This window comes from Gymnodraco acuticeps, unplaced genomic scaffold (assembly GCF_902827175.1).
Source record: "Gymnodraco acuticeps unplaced genomic scaffold, fGymAcu1.1, whole genome shotgun sequence".
Lineage (NCBI taxonomy): Eukaryota > Metazoa > Chordata > Actinopteri > Perciformes > Bathydraconidae > Gymnodraco > Gymnodraco acuticeps.
The window spans coordinates 143,355-166,449 of record NW_022989742.1 but is presented as its reverse complement, the minus strand read 5'-3'; the positions used below and the strand labels follow the sequence as shown (position 1 = coordinate 166,449).

The 23,095-nt window shown below is 42.7% G+C and overlaps 1 protein-coding gene across 3 annotated transcripts in view; it reads right to left on the bottom strand.

The window, feature by feature from the left end:
* Window positions 1-23,095, bottom strand: part of dph6 (diphthamine biosynthesis 6) — a 56,329-nt gene that overhangs the window by 28,923 nt on the left and 4,311 nt on the right. For 2 of the 3 annotated variants that reach the window (XM_034202649.1, XM_034209774.1), the window contains 7 exons: window positions 12,602-12,675; window positions 11,646-11,764; window positions 3,895-3,956; window positions 3,369-3,463; window positions 3,151-3,244; window positions 1,024-1,174; window positions 476-601 (listed from right to left, as the gene is read on the bottom strand). In XM_034202649.1, the coding sequence (XP_034058540.1) occupies window positions 476-601; window positions 1,024-1,174; window positions 3,151-3,244; window positions 3,369-3,463; window positions 3,895-3,956; window positions 11,646-11,764; window positions 12,602-12,675 (721 nt within the window). The remainder of the gene's footprint in view (window positions 1-475; window positions 602-1,023; window positions 1,175-3,150; window positions 3,245-3,368; window positions 3,464-3,894; window positions 3,957-11,645; window positions 11,765-12,601; window positions 12,676-23,095) is intronic. The other variant, XR_004568477.1, reaches the window with a different exon arrangement.

Below are 23,095 nucleotides of genomic sequence, written 5' to 3'. Positions count from 1 at the left end.
TTCTGGGTTGACAAGCTCTTCAGAATAAGGAACAACTTCTCAAGCTCTGCCACACCTCCTTGTGTGTCTTTAGCTAAGGCAGCAAAGAGAAAGAAAGACACCCAAGGGACAAAGACGTTTTCCCCACATGTTTCTCTACATTGAGTTTTTGGGGCTTAAGTGTTTGTAGTACTTCAAGCCCTGCAGAATCTGTTTTAATGCTTGAATCAGTAAAGGACAAGGAATTCTGTATCATCTCTCCTTGATCATTTCAAAGATGAGATTTTTATTTGATAGAAGATGATTTATTAAAAGGTGAGTTTACTTCTGAGTCTCCTTTTATGTGGCTTTTGCTTTTGTGATATATGGGAAGAAAGAAATAATTTTCTAGCAGACTTGTGTTTTTCCTAAATATATTTTAAAGCAGGACCACAACTCTGGTCCACAATGTTTATTTTCTTCCTCAATACTTTGTCCCTCAGACTTAACACCTTACTTTGCAGCTGTGTGAAAGCTGCCGTTGTCTGGCCCTGGATCCCAGGAACTTTGCTCTGAAGGCCGTTGATGCCAGAGATCCACTGATAGCCTTTGGAGCTCTTTGGTGAGCAGGATGGGGAGGGGTCTGCAGGAAGAGATACAAGCAGAGGAAGAGGGTAGGAACAACTTAGTACAATCAGCACTACAAGTGTATGGTCCAAGGCTTCTAAGGCTTGTTCAAGACTTTTAAAAGATACAAAATAAGTATGTAACGGCTTGCTTTTTTCCTTTACAACTAGGGAAAATGCTGTATGGGAGATAATGCATGCATAGGTGGTTTTGTCAAAGGAGCAATGAATTCAGAGACTGTCACAAATACATTGCTGAAATGACAGTTCTTGTCAAACAATCACTCATAAAATACCGGCATCACGATGCTGGCCGCATGACACAGATTCAGGAAGCACACACCACACACAAATATCATCTGACACACACATAGACACATAAATACACACTGTAGCACGCATGTCAGCATGTGGATGTCTCGCCGTAAATGAATCTCACCGTGGCCCCGCTGACAACTAAGGTCACAATTTGATGTAAATTCTTGCTGGTTGTCTTGAGCTTGATCAGCATATTCCACCTCCTCAGTCATCTTGTCAATGGCGTTCTGGCAAGGACAACTACCATGGGGCAAAGCTCTCGCCACCACATCCTGCAATAAAGCACCACAGGGAATACATCAGGCCAAACGCCCACCAAAGCGCGCTGAGCCTTTTGCAAAGACAGACAAAACGCTGTATAATTAGCCAACCTTTTCAAATACCCCACCAAGCTGGCTGTGTGTGTCAGTCCTTCATGACAAGGGCCCAGACACACATAACTTCAAGGTGAATGAATATGAAACAACATGCTAACATATTCGTTGTTCAGGCGAATAGGGAGTGGTGTTTTCTGATACTGTAGATTCAATCATGCTGGATGTCAGTCAAGTAGCTCATGACTGGATGTGTGGGACATGTTTTGGATTTCACCAGTCAGATCCTTCTGTTGGCTTATGCTTAGCCCGACTGCTGCTTCTTTAAATAACAAATCATTATTATTCTCTAAGGCGTACATATTACCTGCCAAATCCTGCTGGGGCGTCACACATTTGAATACATATTTCATATTTCTTCAACGCCCCCCCCCCCCCCTCACCCTGTCCAACACTCATTCACCCCCCTCATCTGCTGTCAGCTGCATCAGGCCATATGATAATCAAATTAATTATACTTCAGCCCCTCTCTCCTGGCCAGCATAAAAAAAATAGCTTGACTAGCATTAACGGAGGGCAAATGATGGTGGTCCATCCCCACCCCCTGAGCCCGGTGCAGTTTCCTCTAGTGCTGGTGTCACCGCGGATCTGTCACCCTGACGAGAAGAGCTTCAGAAGGCTGAACCAGGGCAGGTTCTCCCCTGGTTGCACCCCCCCCCCCCCCCCCTCCCCTCGCAGGCCCTGGATCTCCCTGCTCTTCCCCCAGCAACCTAGGGGGGGCTACAGGGGCTGTGTGTGTGTGTTTGTGTGATGGGGTGGGAGAGGAGACGTGGGGAGCGAAAAATATATAGCTGTAGGGAGTGAGGCTGCAGGGTCACGAGGGGTTGTGGGATGGGGGTATGTTTTCTGTCCATAACAGTCCCAGCCCCCACACACACACACACACACACACACACACACACACACACACACACACACACACACACACACACACACACACACACACACACACACACACACACACACACACACACACACACACACACACACACACACACACACACACACACACACACACACACACACACAAACAAATAGAAAATCAGATGTACGCATTATGTGATGTGCAAAGAAACGCACGTGCAAATCACAAGCGTTACCTTGGAGACATGTGAGCTACAGGCGAGTAGCATCCCTCTGTGTAACCCTTGTAGTGTTACCCCGCTGCAACAAATACAACGGCGTGCGAGCGGCACTTCTTGTCGCTAGGAATACTCATCAACCAGTAGGTGTCTTATTAAAGCAGACAATTTCAACCACAGTCATTAAAGCTGCACATAAATGAGGTCACCGTCTCCATCACAGAATACTTGATTATAAAGTAGTGTGTTTATGCAGGGAAAGTGTTTCGAAGTGTCGCCCTTCTTATCTGTGAAGCCCCGTTCAGCTGCTTTTAATATACCAAAAGCCAATTCTTAGTGCCTCCCCTCAACCCCCGCCTGTGTCCGCTTAGCAAGCTACCTGAATGCAAAGCGCCTTAATGTGAGCAGACATGTTTATTAAGCTGGGCCTAGTTTCAGGCTGCAGTGAATATTGCAGACGTCAAAGTAGGCCATGTAGGGCTGGCGGAGAGAGAGAGCGAGGGATGAAGGGAGACACAGAGAGCAAGAGTGTGCGAAAGGGAGAGAGAGGCCCTCTGGAGGTCGATCTGAACCCTGCCCTACAGTGCTGTGTTTCTCTTCTGTTCGACAAAGTTATCAGACACCAAAAGGTTTTGTTCTTGTGTTTGTTTTGCCCTCACAGCGGTTTTTGAAGTAATCAACCCCGGGAGTGACTCAAACTTTTGTTGTGAAATCATTGATTCGGCATTGAAAGCATTGATCTTATTTGCAAAACAACTTATACTCATGGATTCCTTCAGAAGTTTTACTCACGCTATCTTTGTTCTCGCTGTGTATCTCTGTGAAGCGCAGGTAGCCGACCGGAGCGAAGGCATCTGCTGAGTGGATCACCGTCTCCACTGCATCGCTGCACACACATGAAGAAACTTTAATGTGCAGTCATGCTGGCAGGAACACAAGTTAACTTTCCAAACTTATAGCAGCAAGAGTTTTAATACAGACACATAATGAACGTTTATATCTTTACTCACACAACCATCTTTTTTTTGAAGAGGGGGCAATCGAGAGTGAAGGATTCATATTCTCCTCCTTCTCCGCAGATATGAACTCCATACTTCTGAGACAGCTAATCAGTGAAAGAAAACACCTTGTTAAACCATTGAATCATCTATTAAAACACACTATTTACTTTCACTCAATTTCAATCATTTCACCTAAAATTGTCTAAACATATCATACAAATACCTTGTGGTATTACAAGTCTTACACATACAAATTGTCATTTCTAATGTTCAAAATAAACTTAGATTTTTGAACATTATAAATGATTTTCTGTATCTCTAATAGAATACAAATATGTTCGCACAATCAATCTGTGAAAGCAGAGAACTGAGAATGAAATCACTCTAAAACTATAACTGAAAGTGAATGATAAATATATTTTACAGTATAATAAACATATTAAACACCACAACATGTTTTAAGTATCGTAATGTAAACATAGAAATACATGGAAGTGCTGCAGTGATGAGTGTAAACTGGGTGGCAGTGTGTGACCTGTTTCAGATAGGGCTCCATGTCAGATAGAGATTTTCCCAAGTGCTTCTCTGGATCCAGGCCTGGCACCCACGTGGGAAACACACACAGGAGACATACAAACATACACACAACGTGCACAAAGACAGAAACACACACAGACACACGTATGTAGAGAGAGAGAGAGAGAGAGAGAGAGAGAGAGGAGAGAGAGAGAGAGAGAGAGAGAGAGAGAGAGAGAGAGAGAGAGAGAGAGAGAGAGAGAGAGAGGTCTGATCAGGAACAGGGAACAGTGATTGAAGATGACAGGCAGGGAGGTTTACGGGCAGTCGCACAAACACACACGTAAACCTGCACCCTGGATCTATTTGTTTGACTTTGCAAGTAGTGTACACAGATCTCTCTGGGTAAGGGCAACAGTTTTCAATTGCTGGCCGCAGACCCCCCCACACCCCCTCGCCTGTCGCCCCCTCATCTAGTTTCCTTTGAGAATATAAACTCTGGAAAGAGATCTTGTTTATTTGCCTTTTCCCTCCCCTTCCCCTGAAATGGTGCATGGAAGTGACTCACAGGCATGGGAGAGAAAAGAAGGAGGGGAAAGAAGTTTGGAGGAGAACTCTGCATGAATACCCAGTGGTGGCACACTCCTAAAATACAAGCTCATTCCCCAGACAAAAAAAAGTAAAACCAAGCTGAGTAGACTTCTAGAAAAAAAGAAAAACAGGCCATGCTTTCTGCCCTTTAAGATATCACATTCTAGATCAGGGGTGGGGAAACTCCGGCCCCCGGGCCGTGTACTGCCCATGAGACCATTTGGTACGGCCCTCGAGGTAATTTATAAACACATGCAAAGAGAAAAATTAAAGAAATCTAGACCACAAAATAATTAAACAAGCAAGTGCCCGTTTTTCCTGGTCCTTGAACACAACACGAGCCTAGTGTCATCACGTGGTATATGTCTCGTCTGACAGGGGTGTAGTGCTGACGGAGAGCACCAGAACTCCGCTCCGGCACTTCAGAAATGTCAGTACCCATAAGGAGCCGTACACATGCCGCAGTTTTTGCGTGGCTGTCTTTAGTTGAAAGCCCAGTGGCGATCTGTTCATCTGTCATACTGATCATACAGTCAATAACTTTGTTGTTATTAGCATCTGGTTAGCTAGCTATGCTAACGAATATAAGAAGCTTTTTCTACAACCAGTGAGGTAAAAGCACATCTTGATATGATCATTATATAGTTATATTATAAGAGAATAAAGTAAACAGGTATAAAATACTATATGACAAAAATCTTCCCGGGGGAGCATGTCCCCGGACCCCCCTAGAGGAGGTTAGGTCCCCCCCACTTAAATCATGTTCACATGGATAGGAAACTATATTGCACACATCTTGTGTCCATATCTTTCTGTTTTGGTGGCCATGCCACAACCGTGCACGTGCATGCATGAGTCATGGTAAGATATCTGGATTAAGAGGTTGCTTTTTCTTTGCACAGCATGAAAGAAAGGCGAAATGAATGGGCTGTGATTTTAGTATTTTTAAGCAGAGGTCAATCATTTGTACGAGCCCTCGGAGGATGTTGAAAAAATTGAAATGGCCCTTGAGAGGAAAAAGGTTCCCCACCCCTGTTCTAGATCATAGCTTCTCCAAAGTATCACCTTTATCTTCTTATTTAGGGATTATAAAAAAATATGACCAGTTCTAAAAAGGTATACATAAACAGTAAACACTTGCTTGTTTGGCTTTTAATAAGGCTTTTAATTCTTCCTCAGACTAAATCCCGATTTTGTCTTTCAGACGCATGTTCCTGAAGGCACCACGCTGAACTCCATCTCACCATGTAAACAACTCCTTTCACAAAGAAAGTGCCGCCTGCGTTTTCCTACTGTACATTCTTTACTGTTCCGATGAAAAACAAAAGCCCTGAGTACCAGGTGCTCGGGACAAAGAATAGAACAGTAAAAACATAACAGGACATGAATGTAAAATGCTACATTTTTAGGAAATTCCAAACTGTGTAGTTATATGCTGTTGCAACTATGTTTAGCGGAAAACATGATCGATATCTACAATTTTATCAGGGCAAATTACTGGAACCAACAATTACACCCTAACAGTCACTGATGAAGGCTTCCCTTATTCTCCAACATTTTCCTCTTCATTTGGCCGCCTCTTAATTGATTGACATAATCATTAACAAGTTACTGATGACCTATATGGAGTGACGTGCAGTTGTGACAGTAATGCCATCGCAATAGAAAGAAATTGCTGAATTGTCCCTAATAATTTATCGGAAAATCCACTAGCTCCTCTATTCCGAGGCATCACCGTGTCGCGCTCATCGGCACGTTCATGTGTTTAATTAAAGGAAAAAAAGTTAATCGTAATGTGAGAATCTCTCCTCTCTAATGGTCTGACAACCTCAAAGGTTAACGTGTCATCCCGGGGACCCATGGGGAGCAACGGATGGGAGCCGAGAGGAAAGGGTGAGGGGATGTGATGGGAGGACGTCGAATCCCATCCTGGGTTCATCTTAATCCCAGCTGTGTCTCTCCTCGGGGCCCCGGTGGTCCAGCACTGCGGGGGGGAGACGCAGGGCCACAGCGGAGGGAATGAGGGAGGGTATGGGGGTGTGGAGGGAGAGAATGAGCAGGCCCTTATTCTCTTCCCAGGGGAGAGGTGGTCTTAATTAGTGTGAGAATATCTAATCTCAACATCCTCTCATCTTAACCCTGCCACAAAGGTAATAAGGCAGGAGGGGGAAAAAAGCATTAAAATTCAATCCCATTTAAATATCCTCTTTAATTAGTCATGCTTTTTAACAAATTCTAATAATTGGCTCCAAATTGCTGAGGGGATGCCACCTTTTTTGATATGTTCATTAACTTGGCTTCTCGTAAATAATATATGGAACATGATTTGATATTTACAAGGAGGGAAAAGGACGATGGAAATCTAGGAAGACAGGAGTGAGGGATAAAATGATACAAAGATGGCATTAACGCGGAGGCATTACTCCCAAGACCACTTAGCACTTGTATGAGTGTTTTCATAATTGAAGTTCCAGACTGACTTAAGGTTAGTGAAACCGTTTGGAAATGAGGGTATGGGGAATGAGCTTGCACTTGTACAATACATGCTTTGAGAAGTCTTTGAGTAGCCACTGGTGAGAGCCTTCAGCGATCTAACACCACTCATTTACATCTTCACATCTCTGTCTCCTCTGAACCTGTTTTACAACTTGACCTAAACCCAATTACCTAACCTCATTATGCCACATTAAACCCAAATAAGCCCACTAGAAGCTGCCATTAGTCTGCCACCAGAGACAGCAAGACCGCACTTTGGAGAGAGAGGAGCTTCCCTAAGAGAGACTGAGAGGAATGGTTCTCCTTTAAAAGAGCTTTTTACCTCGTATTATCCTATAAAACTCCAATTAAATTCAGTGAACTTTAAAACCAGTGAGCACAGTAATGAGGGAGAGCCGTTTTCAAAAACCCTGTTGACATTTAAGGCCTTGAAAGTAGCCAAGAATAAAAAGTTGACTAGAAAACCAAGAGCCATTAAGGGATTCAAGTTGTTTTAATATTAAAGATATGAACAAAAATGTAAAAGCTGACTTCTATGCAAAGAATGATCAGACACAATGATAGAATATTAAGTGGAGTCTGGACAACCCGTTGTTTCTGCTTGAAAACTCATTATTTAAAGTCAATTCTTGGACCAAAGGAAAGGCTGTGAGATAAAAACCCTTTCTACGGAAAATGCTGCTCTCACTTCTACCCTTATAGAAGTCAATGGCAATTCTTTTCAGAGCACACTTTTGCACTATTTCTTTTAAACATCCATGATCGGCCTTGTCCTACTTTGATGAGTTTGATTCATGTAAACCCACAGCAGTGAGTTGCCCATTTAATTGAAACTGCTTGTGATTTTGCTTACTGAGCCTAATGCTAAATTAAAAGCCAGGAGATTGTAGATACTGTCTGAGCTGAGCTGAGCGCAGTATCGCAGACATCCACGGGTTGTCTTAAGATCTGGCGTGCCAGCTGACAGCTCGGCTTTAATCCCTGCCTTCAGAGAGAAAAGGCAGAGAAAATTGGATTCATGATGTGTAAAATGTTAGCCTTTAAATGGATGAAATAAGCATCTCCTACCTAGTAGGTGAGCTGCATCAGCCTTTAAACAATGCTCTCAACGACCCACGCCAAAACAATAGCTGTTCACTATCACCTAATCTTTGCCAAAGAAAGACAGAGAGAATACAAAATGGAAAGGAAGAAAGAAGGGGAGGGAGGTGGCACCGTGCAAAGGATGATAAGATTAAGGTTATATGTGAAATTTGTCAGGCTCTTATCTGAAATTCAGCGTCTGTGAGCAGAATAATAGACAGCATGAATTGTGTAGCAATCACATCAAGATGAAATCCTTTCAGTTTAACAAATCAAAAGGAGAACCGGGAGTGCTTAAAACCATACAGAACTTTCTCTGGGCACATTTTTTTTTCATGTTAAGGAATTCACACAAAGTTCGCCGGTGATTTAAAAAGACGAAACAATTTATTCCCACCATACTAAAATCATTTAAAGTTATAATCTCGAGAACTAATTGTATGAATATCTGTTAAATTGCCATCAATCATCAAATAGGGTATCACAATGGTGACTGAGACTATGATCCGATGATGAAAGCCCTTGCATTTGCTGTATTGCTAACTTTGTAACGGCAATTTCTGGCAAGTGAGATCCAAAAACACACATTCCTGTCTATCATACACTGGAACTGCCCTAAAACCTCCTTACATGTGTAAACGGCGCTGTTGAGTTGTATTGTAGTTAAAAAAATATATATCAGCAACAGATTACATGAATGTATGGATTGAAATGATTCAAAGAAAGTCGGGTTAGGATACAGTACACTTGTTCCAGAAGCACATTGCATCTTGTTTTTTAAAATATAATTTCCTACTATCATGCTCAACTCTTTAAAGAAATCTTATGCCTGTTATTTTTTTCTTGAAAACATTTGTCATATTAATGTGCCGTCTCACTATAGCTCAAATATTCCTTTATATTTGTACGGTAGGTAACTGACAAATCTGGCTCTCTTTTGCATTGTGTGTTTCTTTAGAAAGGAATGCTATTTAAATGCTATTCATTGCCTTTTATATTGACAACAAAACAGTTCACTTTCTTGATGTGTTTGAATTAATTGTCCTTTAAATATATAATAAATGATATTCAATGTCCTTAAGTGGGTGAGGTGATCAGTGAAAGCAAATTTGTGACATAAATTCCTTTCTTCGTGGCACAAAGGCTACGTTCGTGTGAAGGGTAAACGATCATGCAGTGATAAAAGGTTTTCCAGGGGAGAGACCTTGATTTCACACATGCCAATTATCTCTGGAGCTGAGGTCCAATTAGCTGCTGAACCTGTGCCCTCATATATACCTGCACTAATCAATCAATTAACTAATCACATGAATATTTAATTGGAGCTTTTGGAATTGACAATTACCACAGTTAGCTCAAGAGATAATGCATTATAAAGAGAATCTTTCCAACAATAATATGCATTTCCCTTCGAGAGAAATGCTTTTTTTGCTAATTAGAAGCATTTTCATATTTAAAATGACTTCACTACAACATGCAATTTGGCATCTTCAAAGACTAAAATCCTCTTTCTTTCTTTTGTGGTTTTATGCTGCCATCAGCACGCAAATGAACACTTCTAGAGAATTCACTTAGAGGCTCATCCTGCATTTGGACAGCTGTCTTTTCTCTGCAGGGATTTGTCATCAAGGAATATATCCTCCCTTAAGAAAGAAAGTCTTTTTTTCCCTTCTTTATCCATTCACTGCTAATTTCCACCTGTCTTTCTGAGTGTCTAATGAAGGAATATTAATCTTGAATGACTTCTCACTATTCAGAGCGCACCAAAACCCATTTCATACTACCGCAGAATATCATAAGCCGTTTTGGCTGTCAGTTCAGATGCAGACTTAACCTTTGTCCTGCAAGAGTTGTTTTTTATTTCTCCTCATGAGGTCTGCACGAGTAAATCCCTCCGAATCTCTTTCTCTCGCTCACACGTACACACACAAACACCAAAGGCCACCAGGTACGCCCTTGTGTCACCCAATCTCCCCTAAACAGCACACCTCACTGCTCAGACCTGCTCCCACCAAAGCTGCAATTATGTGAGTGCTGCCTAAAATGCCTTGGGCGCTTGCATCCCTATTCAATTCTCTCCTTTCTAATTACCACTGCCTCGGGACAGGTGAGGAGTCAGGGCTGATAAGATCTTTCCTTTTTACCTGTAGCCAAAACACACATGCACACAAACACCTACAGATACACACTCAGAGGCACCCGAGGTGATTTTCCTTTCTAATTATAATCTTCCAAAAAATGTTGAGAATTTGCTTTTAAACAAAGTTGTGTTTAGAGTAGAAGGCTTGGCAGAGGTAGATGGGTTAGGAGGTGACCGGGGTCGTCAAGGTTGGGTTCCAGAAGGGTAATTTGACATTATGATTGGTCAATTAATATAAAATGCAGACTTGGATCTTATCTGGTTACAAGTGTAATGGAATTTAAAAAACATTGTGCATGTCAAACAATTATTATAATCATGCAGAATCCTAGAGAAAGAGAATAAATGTTAAAAACATGGGATTCTGACATCATCCCTCCTCTGATGGGCATCTGACAAGTCATATTATTTATTACCAAAAAGTCCTTTATCATGAGACCATTAAAAATGAAAAATGGCTCCAAATAAAGTACCAAAGATAAATGGCTTGACAAGTGCATTCCATGAGAGGTTATTCGAGCAGCGCTGAAAGACATGCAGAATATCTGGAACGCGCTGCTCAGCTCTGCGGGTCATCAGTCAGCCGTCGACCCCTTTTGGACTGATTGCAACCAAAGGTGACAACAAGCACTTAACAGCACGTAAACAGTGTCTACATGATGATGTATCGCCATGAGTAGTTTGAGAGTAAAAAGAACCATTTGTAGCCATAATTATCATTTATCACTGGCACCGTCAAAAGGGATCCGGCTGCACTTTCAAGTAGATACAGGTAGAGATCTTAAAGTCATGTACCCGAGAAAAGAAAAAGACAACTTTTTTTTTTTTTTACTCTCTCGTGTTATTCAGTAATCTGATCTCTCTGTCCTGGGGCTCCAAAACAGGCAGGTAGAGAGCAGGTGATACCAGACTAACCTCGTCTCTCAGTGCTGACGCCGTTGAAAACCTAAATGAGAGATTTTAATCTTCGCTTTACGGACCATGTATTCTGAGCTATGCATAAGCAGAGAATGAGTGCTTCTCTCACACAATGGGGACATGCGTCGTTTATTGACAGGTTGCATTAATGTGATTATTTCTCAACTGCCAACAGCCCAACCCCCCGTCCCCCCCCCTCTCTACACCCACCCACCTAATACCGCTGCGCACTTCCCTCGCACCTCCTCCCTCTGTGCTTCTTATCTTTTCATATTGTTCTCTGCTTCAATACCTTCGCCGCTGGCACAAGTCTCAACATCGCTGCTAAGCCGCAGATTAATGATTAGGGCATTACTCTGCTTGTCTCTCTTTTTCTCTCTGGTTACACCTCCCTTTCTCCTCCTCCTAGCCCTCATTTATCCAAATGCTGTCCCTTCTATCCCCGTGCCAAACACCACTTAACCAACATGGCTCAGAGGAAGAAAAAAAGAAAGTAAAATATTCCCGTTCCCTGAGACACAAAGGTTGAGACACAAACTCACCGAAGGCGGCGACTTTGATGAGGATAGCATGGAGGTCAGATGATATCATCTCGGAAAGCAAGGACTCTTGGTTTCGGCGCCACAGGTAGGCCAGGGGCTGCAAACCTAGACGCAAACATCTGGGGAACAGGTGAAGGGAGCAGGGAGAGCAGGAGGTTGTAGACAGAGACAGAGATGCGAAGCGGTTATATATTGAATATTTGCCAGCTTCCGATCAACTTCAAAGCCTACAGGGCCGGGCATCTTCTACTTTGGCGGGAAGGCTGCCACCCTGATAGGCCATTAGGACACACTCCCATCTGCCACCACTGCCAGTGGCTTTAATCAAAGACAAAACAAAAACACCTGGAAACACACATATAACAGCAGGTAACTGGGAGTCTGCACACAAATGTCTACTGCTCAAGAAAGGCTTAAGATGTGTATGTTTAGGCATACATAGTTTGCGTATTGGGAAACAAAAGTTGACTGACAGGAGGATTTGTGAATAAGAGGAATCATTTGCAATATGTCAAGTTTGTGTAGGTCTATAACGAGACAACAAAGGGCAAAGAAAAACAAAGAGAGGAAGAAGACAAGACCAAGAATAGAAAAAGGGCATGGCTATCTGTGTCACAAGGAATTCATCTCCTTTGTTTACAATGAGACAGTTTCACACATGACGAGAACGTTTTTTTTTATATTAACAAAATTATAATAACAACCTTTTCTTCAAAACAGTTCCATAAAAACAGAGTGGCACCATACAAATCAAAGCTAATCTAAATAAAATGGCATAAACAAAAGTAAGTGTGTGTTTAAACAATATCGGTGGCGGTGACTACAGAGGATGTACTCTTTTCCTTCAGTGGACCACAGAGTGTGCGTCATTCGAGTTCAGAGGCCCAAACTCAGCGGGTGTGTGCGCACTCCAGATAGAGAGTGTGAGCTGCATCGTGAGTGTGTGTTGGACTTACACATTTTCCACACGGACCCTCTGGTAATCGGAGAGAATGGCCCCCACAGACACTGCCTCGACACCCTCCTTTTCCTGTGGGGAGAAAAAGATGGAGGAAACTTAACCTCAAATATTTCTTTCCTTTTCCATTATACAGCATGTGCAACGTGCATTGTAACGGCAATATGATGTCACCGTCCCATGGGGCCAAATACTCCTTGCTACAATGGTTTCCCAAAGTGTTATCTGAACAAAACCACGCAACACATGTAAACAAATACACACAGTGAAACAGACAAAGAAAGCAAATTCCTGACGGCTCTATCCTTTCATCGGACGGCAATTCTGTGGGGATGTTTACACTCTGGTCGTATCAAGGCCTTTATGGTCCAGACCAAATCCCCGGGAGGGTTGTGTACATGGCTCTGTGAGCGAACGTGTGTGTTTGTGTGTACATGTGGGTGTGTCACTGGAGGCCCCGGCACAGCTAAAGGCAGTTCCTGGACCTTATCCAGGTCTAGTGTGAGCAGGAGATGAGTGTGTCTGGCCGCAGCCTCCATCCACTACACAGCCCAGCTGGAAGACTGCAGTGACAACTTGAAGTATCAGTGGAGCATTGTGTCTGTGAGTGGCATGTATCTTTAATATTGCTGAGGGCCAATCTAATTGCTTTTCATATCATATTCATATTTCATAAAAGTGAGACAACTATGCACTCGAGAGATGCTGACACAGCCTTGAGATGCGTTCAATCTTCGCTCATGGAAACAGGCTTGATCGGCAGTGACACACACAAACAGACACACATGGGTGCAAGGAAGTGGTGCATGCTAGCATGCATATATAAATAGGCGTGCATGCACAACCCCCTACACTACCTCCATGCCCCCTCCCTTACAGACACACACCTGCAGATTCATTAGAACATTACATGGGCTGTAATTAGAATGAGAGGCCAGGGTAGAAGCAGTGGAGGGATGCACTAGTCTCCAGTAAATTACCTTGTAGCCATTATCAATTTCCCTGGCTACTGGTCCTTAAGATAACCCCCCCCACCCTTTCTCCCTGTGGTCCCTTCCTGCAATTTTTCTCTGCCTGATAAACATGCTGATTAAAGCGAACAGCGTGTAAACCTTTGATACTTTCCTAAATGAAATCCATGCCCTGCCTGGGGCCTGACGCGCTGCGCTGTGCCTCACACACACACACACATGCGTGCATGCACACACACACACACACACACATACACACACACACACAGACACACAGATCCACGAAGGCGTGCCAGCTAATCAGATAAAGGATGTGCTCTGTATGTGTGGCTACGTACGTGTGTGTGTGTGTGTGTGTGTGTGTGTGTGTGTGTGTGTGTGTGTGTGTGTGTGTGTGTGTGTGTGTGGTGTTTAGGGTGCAACAGAGGATGTGAGGACTTAACACATTAAGACAAAAACACAGCCAGAATTTAACTCTTTGACCTTAAGTTAAACACCAAGAGATCTTAAGAACTTGGAACTCAGTACTCAAGTTGTAATATCTCTCTAACGTGTCCTACACCAGAATATTCATCACAGTCAATTCCACTGTCCAGTGACAGTAATTAAGTCAGACTGATAACATTTCAGCCCTGCACAGAGCGAAGGGGGCTGCAGGCAGTGTCATGTAATTCTAGGTAAGCCTCAGGGCCAGCACTCTATTCTAATACAATGATAACCTTTTCCCTAAATACAACTGTCACTTCCTAAAGAGGCATATTAGGAGGTAAAGAGCGGGATGAGGAGAGACGGAGAGAAACACAAAAAGAGATAGGAATGGAAGTGTTGAAGGAGTGTGCTACATCAACACCAATTTGGTGTGTTGGCTTAAACTTGGCAGGACCAGACTTGGCCTGACAGAACAACAGCATCAGAGCAAACAACATCCTCATCTTGTGTTTCAGTTTCCTTCTGTCTCCCCTTCTCTCAGGAGGCAGATTGTTGTAGATACCGGGGCCTCTGAGGCTCGACTCAGACTCAATTAAATGGCTTCTCTTTTCACTAGCTCTCATTACATTACATCATGCAACCTTATAATACCCAGGCATACTGACTTCTAATGATAACACCCATTTCTCACACACACCCTTGTTTTTATGGAGACTCCAGCTCGTGGACCTTTTGGAAAAAATGTTTGGAAAATGATTATTTTTGGATGCAAATATGTTTTTCTCGCAATTATAGCCATCACAAGGAGACAGGCAGGAATGAGGGGGCAGCTAAGGCTCCTCTGGACGCCATTTTACAAATTCTAGACATACTTTCTCATCCTCTGTGGGAAAGGTAGGATACATTATTGGGAAGGAGTGCTATATGCATGTATAAACCTGAGTTGATGGATAGTATGGGAATTGTTCATGTGTATTCATGACTCCATAAAAAATACAAACTTTGATTTTATGGTAGCTGAAATATTTATCAAAATGGTTTATAGTGGGAATACCTGACAAAGCGACAAGGTAGCCCATGAAGCACAGTATGATAATAAATAATAATAAAAATCTTTATGAGACCTATCTGGCTAAACGATGTTTTCACTACATTAGAGGTTGGATCCGGGTAAGAAGCTAACATAATGATAAATCAATGCAGAGGTCATCAGGACTCTTTTGACCCGCAGGCCACTTTTCTTTCTTCATGACTGTTGGCACGAGATCCGGAGAAAGAGTTCCTCGTCTGCCCCGATTCCGTGTCACTTTTCTTTTCTCAATGTTTAATGACCCCAGCTCATTAAAGGAAGCTTCACCTGATCCAGGACCTGGGGCCCTGCATTAACTCACGCCCAGAGCGGGACTAATTCTGGCGTAGCATTGTGCAACAGTGCAACCCTGTAGCAGCCCCATCAGAGGGAGACTAAACAAAGGCCTGGCCCGGCTTCCCCTGTCCTCTCCAGCAGGCAGAAAGCTATTAATGAGGATCTATGGCCCAGAGCAATGGAAGCCCTCAGTCCCCCCAGCCATGTCCATCAGGGTACTTAGCCCCATGCAGTCATTAACTTCTGTTACTAATTGTCAAATTCATTAAACTAATCCTTCCCCCACATCCGGATGTCTCCTGTGGAAATGGATGGAGAGGACTGAGTTATTAAGATGTCAGCAGTGGGGAAGATTAAGGCCAGCAGACATGCTCCACAAAGAAACGATACAGCCATTAAACTCTATATCAAGGTAGTGTGTGTAATATACTTTGTAATTATATATACATATATCTTAGTAAGGGAGTAAAAGAGTGGTTCAAATGTATTCACAGTCACAGACATGCCTCCAGTCGAGAAAGGTATCTGCCCCAAAGATACATACGTGACGATCATAAAGCAAATAATTCAGCTTAAGAATGCAGCCATTTCTTCAGCTCTCAGCTTAAAAAGGTACTTAGGCATGCCACACATTCAGTCTGGATAATATTCAACAGTCAAAACCATTAACAGCATCCAAGGCAATTAGAAAGCCATAAAATATTAAAAATGCAATATTCATATTCATATGGAATACATCAGAACCCTCATTAGCTCTCTCTCCCTCTGAATGGCTGTCACAATGAGCTCTTAATTATACACCCTAACAATACAAAGCTCCATTTTGCAAAATGGTGGGTTTCCAAAAAAGCCTGCTTCAGCCTGTTCTGATAACCAGGAAGCCAGAGTTGGCAGATATTGGCTATTACAGACACCAGGCCTCACATTTCCATATCAAAATAGTCTTTTTATTGAGTCCAAAGTTGTTGACACGCACTTTCCATTATATTACTGCCTCCTGTAAGTAATAAGCTTGTGTGTGATGGCAGGGAGACGGAGAGGAAGTCAAAGTGGGGGAATTAATTAAAGTGCTTTGAATGACAGTTTGCTCAAGGGCACCGGGTACCATCACAAGCTTTCCGCTGCTGCATTCGCACGTTCATATCGACACCGCATCTAACCTCACAACATCCCTTCCCCCTTCTCTCCAACACTCCTTCTCCTCTTCATCCCTCTCTTCCAAGATCCATCAGGTAAGTGACTGGACGCGACATGGTTTTAATGTTCTCTCCATTAGATCAGCTCTGGGCCTGTTGTAATGTAATGGGATTGTTCTCCCCTGTCCCCCTACATGGTGGGAACATGAGAAGGGGGTTGCACCTTGTTGTAGCAGCTCAAGTAGATGTGGTACAGGATAGGGCCAGCTAGGGTCAAGCGATTGTGTTTAATGTAATGCAGACATAGTCCCGGGGCGTGTTTGGCTGTCCTGACAACTCAGACATGCCAAACTGACAGGAAGCTTAGCACGAGCTTAGTAGGAGGAGACACTAGTTATTTGTTTTGAATCAGCTTCTTCATTACAATTCTGTGCAGACAGTTACACTCCAAGGTGACTCCCAGAGTTGGTGAAGGAGGGACAGGATGTGGAAGAGAGGGGCATGAAAATGTAGCCACGTTTGGATCAATTATAATGTTCTATAAATTACAACTAATGCTGACAAGATGAAATGCTGCTTATATATACTGAGACTATGTACAATGTCTGATCCATCAAAATAAAGCAACAAATGGACATGCAAGCTTAGCAAATGTCTTTGTAAAACAAACATCAGCCAAAAGCTTGTTCTAAAAGGCTTACAGAGTCATTCCCTTTGGTAAATTGGTGGGGCTGTCTGTTTGAAGCAGCTGTTGAAAGACGGGCTCTTCCTTTGTGTTCGTGGACGGGCTGGCGAAATGACTCGCCACGTGTCAGTCTTCGACCATACAGACTGGTGGAATAAGAAAAACAAACGGCTCACAAAGCCAGCTGCACATAAACCTAAATACCCCGAGCGGTTCCTGAGATGATGCAGGTCACAATTACAAGAACAGGAGAGAGGGAAAGTATTATCCTCTAGTGAGGCCATGGTGCAGGTGTGACCAGCCAACAGAGGATATGACATGAGACATTGTCTCATCAGCGTGATGATTGAGGGCCGCTTAGCAGGCCACAGAAATGTGACAGGCCAGTGTGCACTGATTTAGGTCCGGACAGGAATGAAATGGAAGCAGCAAATGTAATCCATGAACGTACCACTGCAGCTTTTTCACGGTTGAGTTTGTGTTCGTAGTTTCCTAGGCTGAAGTTTACACACACATAATCTACACGCACACTCTTTAGTCTTGGATAGTGATTCATTTACAATGACAGAGCTGTTTTCAGTGATAGAGCCTGAGCATAAATATGGCATGCCGCACAGCTGGAAAATGTAGAAATTCATCAGGGTTAAAAAGTAGAGAGATTAACGTTTCACGAGTTTCCTCTCTGATATATATGGTTACGTAAACAGAGGCCCAGCCAGTAGTCAAGCAGGGAGGGAGAGGGTCTTGGCCAAAGCAAGCACAAAGCCCTAGTTTCAGCAGGCCAAGGACAAGGAGGCTTTCCATATCTACACGCATGGAAAACTAAATGTTGGGAAGCAGCAGGGAGACATAAGGTTGTTTATCGATGTACTGTATGGCCATAAATACTTGAAATTAAAGCAAACAAGTTTAGTTTTCACCGGCTATTAAATGCAATTATCTTAAGTTGTTTTTTACATTTAAGAAAATGTCACTGTGCCCACCTACCAATATTCAAGGTCTCCCCATTAAAAGGATACGTTTTTTTCAAAAAATAAGCATGATCAAACGGTTTTCTGCAGGGAATAAAAAAAAGCCATAATAACAGCTCTGTCATTACAGAACTCTCATTTGGCTGAGGTAAACGTTTTTGAGCGTCCAAGGAAAGAAAGCTACTTCCAGAGTGAGTAGGACTGAATCAAAGAAGGAGTCTCATGCCACAGAGAGGTAAACTATGTCAGTTGCTTTTCATGGTCCGTAACAACCACCTAGTCCGCAGGGTGTACGCACACACATGTATTGACGTCCATGTATATACACAGTCAAGAACTGGCCTACAAACACACACACACACACACTCCAAAATGTAAATGTTTTTCTGGTGAGATCAGGTTCCAGGCTCTTGGCATCTCAGCTCTCCTGTCCTCTATCCTCCATAGCTCCAACAGACATCATGAACCCCCCTTATACTCCCCCTTCCCTCCCAAGAGGGAGACTGGAGGAAAATATAGCAGCGATGCTGGTTTAACCAACTCTCCAGACTCCAGACAGTGTTTTTCTACGGTCGGGTTATGACTTTAGCTGCGGGAGGTGATGGGGCCTGCCACAAATATTTCTTGAGGGGAATGGTTCACAAAACACAACATAAAAGCCCTCTTAATTTTCGAGTAGATGAATGGCAGGGAGTTGAAAGACTTAGCACTATTCCTCAGCTGTCTGCTCTGAGACAGGCAGTATTGGGCTTGACTTGCTGTTAGTACTGGTGAGTTTAAAGGTTTCATTACAAGTCCAACCTCTTCAGTGACTGCCTGGATTATCCTCACACTCTTACATGGGGCTTCAAAGATCAATCAACTGGCTAGAATCCAAATGGACGAATAATTTAAACATGTTGAAGTCATGTAATTCTAACTATATATTTTCAGATTTACTTGAAATTTAGAGTAAAAAACAAGTATTTCATCAAGTGCAAAAGTGAAGACGTAATAATAGATCTCAGATGATCAAAAGTGGAAGTTGTTTTGAAAGCAAGAACCAAAAGCATTTTGAAGAAAAAGTGACAAAACACAGAATGACAAAAAGAGAAAAGATATCAAATTTAGTCAGCCAGGCTTGGGAAATGATCAGAGCATTTCCTCTTCATTTTAAATATCAAACAACAATCAAACAAAAGAAAAATAATGATACAGTTCCATAATGGTGTATTTTGTTGGAAACTTAACATAAGTGCATGACAAAACATATTAGCCAATATCTCAAATGCAAATAACTGCAAGATACATCTACAATCCATCCAACATAAAAACAAATCTGAAAATACAAACATACAGACACATTCTTCATTGGAACAATGTTCAACCAAGCAGTAGTGGCTCATGCCCTTGGCAAGGCGAGATAAGGCTATCAGCTTCCATCATTGCTAAACAAGATTGAGCAAAGTACATTAAGCAGAAAAATATAAACAAATTACAAAGGCTTGAGGCAAGGCTCTTTATCTAATGTTTGTGGGGACTGTTAGCGTCAGTTGGAGGGAAATGGGCCTGGGTCTAATAGATCCTGCCCCACCACTTCCACACGGCCAGCGAACAATACACAGCGCCATTATCTCAGCGCTAATGCTATCCTTCCTCATGTGCAAAACAAGCTCCCAATCTCAACCTCTCTGCCACTGTGGCGACCAACATAAATACAAGCAGTCTCAGACCAAAGGAAAAGATAACAATGGCTATCGCACAGAGAGGCGGCTGTTTAAAAGAATCTAACCTAGCCTGCTGAAATATATTCTTAAGTATGGTGCTCAAAGAAAACTTTCTACAAAGCGATAATCCATTGCTTTTAGACTGCTTGTAAGCTACTTCTAATAACACCATTTAGAGGTCTCTCTACTCCACCAACCAGCTATAACAAGCCTGCATTAGCTTTGTTATTGATCTGATCTCCTAAACCCCTTGCTGTGACCCTAGGAGTCATGATATGATTAAGCAGCTTTTTAAGAAATCCATTTTCCTGTTGAGCCCCCCAATGTTATGTTTATGCTGCACCCATGCGGAATCAGAGAAGGGATTCTTGTTTGATTTTGACGCCCCCCCCCTTTCATACATAGTTTGCAACCCCTCCTCAACAACTTGTCTCACAAACACCTCGGTCCCTGATCAATACCACAGAGTCCTGTTCAAACTGGAGATTCCTCCGCCTCCTGCCATTCCTACTCCCTAAGAAGAAGCATAAAAATAAGAATGTAACGAAGAATAATCCTAATCAGACATAATCCTCCTCCTCCTCCTCCTCCTCCTCTCTGCTCCTTTCTTTTTCCTCTCCCTCAATCCCTCTCCCTCGTTTCCTCGCAGCAGGATACACCTCCATCAGGGCACTCGCAACAACGCAGTGCCAGGCTTCTGAAGGGTCCGGATGAAAGTGCGACGACAATACAATGGAGACAAAGATTCCTGAAGAAAGAAGAAAGACGGAGCGAGGGAGAGGGAAGAATAAAAAGAGCGTTTGGACTTGTGGACAAACTGCCTCTGCGATCTCAGAGGGCCCCACTCTTGTCTGCTGATGTCGATAATGGAGCAGCAGCAGAGGCTAAGGATGGGGGGAGTGTGTGCGTGTGTATGTAATAAAGGTCAGGAGAATCAGGGGATGGGGGGAAGAGTGTGTGCGAGTTTAAGAGAAGGATTATCTCACTAAAAACAAGGTGTTTTAACACACCAACGAAAGGGAGTGTTTCATCTACCAAAGGTCCCAGTGCAGAAAAAAAAATCTTGTTCGATTTTTTTTAAAAGGAGGGGAGGGACGTTAGGTGTTAACTGACCTGCAATATCAGTTATCCAAAATATAAAAGAAGCAGTGTTTCTGAAAAGTCGCACCCATTACAGGAAAATAAATTCGATTTGAAAGTAACATTTCCGTCGTTCTCAAAGCTGGGTCTCAGTACGACAGAGATGTCATAGTGGTGCTAATTAGAGCTGGCGGAAAAGTACGTTCGTAGATATCATCTATTGTTCCTCATCACTCTAATGAGCTTAAATGTCTTTGTCTTCATTCATCAGCTCAAAAGTTGCAAAGTTGCTGAAATAGAGTCACTATCTTTTTATATACTATCTATTAGTACATCAAGTGATTAAAACTGTAGTAACATCTTCCTAAATCTCACTCACTCACTGCTTTCAAGTAAAAACGTCTTTGTGTAAGATGTTCTATATGCTGAAAACCAATCTTTAAAATATATTGCAAACACATAATAAATTCAAAGCTGCTTCTACAATTTCTACATGTGTGCAACATCTAGTAGGTTGCAGTTGGCACAGAGCAATAGAGCACTTATTTCATCCGCGTTGAAAGAAGGCATACTGGCTCAAAAAAGAGAGGCAGAGGTGTGTAAGGAGAACAGAGATAGACCTGTTATCATGTAACAGAGGCCCGATTTGACCTGACCTTGAGCAAACGAGCGTGCACGTGTGGACGCACACACACATGCAGGGTCACGGGGCATAAAGAGCCACTGTGTCAGGTCACAGAGCACAGAGGGAAGGATAAAGGACTTGAGGGATGTGATATGACTAATATGAGGGGTTTTGCAGGCCTTCGGGGGGACTGGCGTTACAGCCAGGGGTGACTGACACTGCTGATCTGTATCACACATCAGAGCAGATCACAGCAGAGGAGAGCAGCCCGAGCACACACATGAAGTATGGACACACAACCTACGGAATCCAATTTCTAAATCCACACAAACAAGGACACTTTGAGTTGAAAAAATGTAAATAAACTACAAATGTTATACTTACACAGTTATCATTTCACATAATGTTCATATCCTACCTTCCCTTTGAAGCGTAGCAAAGGACACAAGGACATAAACTACTCTATAAAAAAATAAGCCATAGATGTGCAAAAATGAAAAATCCCCCCTGCCGCTGACAAAACTGTTATTTCTCCCCCTCAAAGAGCGGGTTCAAAGATCAGCACCTAGCAGGATGGGATGGGGTACGCTGTGGCTTGCATGTCTATCAGGTTACACACTTCAAAGACACACTGCCATACACAGCCAGCGATGAGAGCAAAGGGGCCAAGGATCGGGCCGCATTGTCATTCTGCCATTATCACTACTGCCAGGGGATGGTCGGCTCATTTTTTCTATTATAATTGGACTTTTTTTCCTCCATCAACAATGGTTTTGAAGAATATGATCGCTTCCTTTGAGTCCTTTGAAAGGCTCCAAACATTCTGCGAGAGAGCAAAGTGTAGAGTGTCTCAGGTTTGTCAGCTCCTGGGAATGATCCATAGATGGCACTGTTGGCTCATGCTACGGGTCTGTTGCCAGCACTGCAAAGGAGGAGGAGGGAAGAATATCCACTTAAAACTCATCAACTCCGGATCTGAGAAAAAACAAATTCTTTCATCTATGCTCAAGTGTCATTTGCCAAATATAATCTTGTAACTTCTAATTAATTCATACTGCTAGAAAGAATCTTTCAAAATATCACACTTTCCAAACAGAGCACATTTTCTTCATGCTAAAGATGTTCTTTCCAGTACGGGTGATTTAACAGCTCATTATCAAAAGAAGTGTTTTTCTCTCTTTCTCCCCTAGCTACCATTTCCCTCACTAATCAACAACACCACAACCTTTAGAGTGAAAACAATTATAACCTAGTGAAACGGGTATATTTTTTTAACTGAATTTGACCATAATCCTCAACTTTTTAAGAGGATGTTTCAGATGCTCTGACAGAATTGTTTAAGAGTTTATACCCTTCTCAACGGTACTTAACCTAAAGATTAGTAAGAATTATAAAGAAAAACGTCAGGGAGGTTTCTTGAAATTTGAGATAAGAACGTTTGTAATCGTATGGTTGACATCACTCAGTGAGAACGAGAGGAAGCCTGTTGTTTATGGTGCAGGTCGGTTGATGATGGTGAGAGG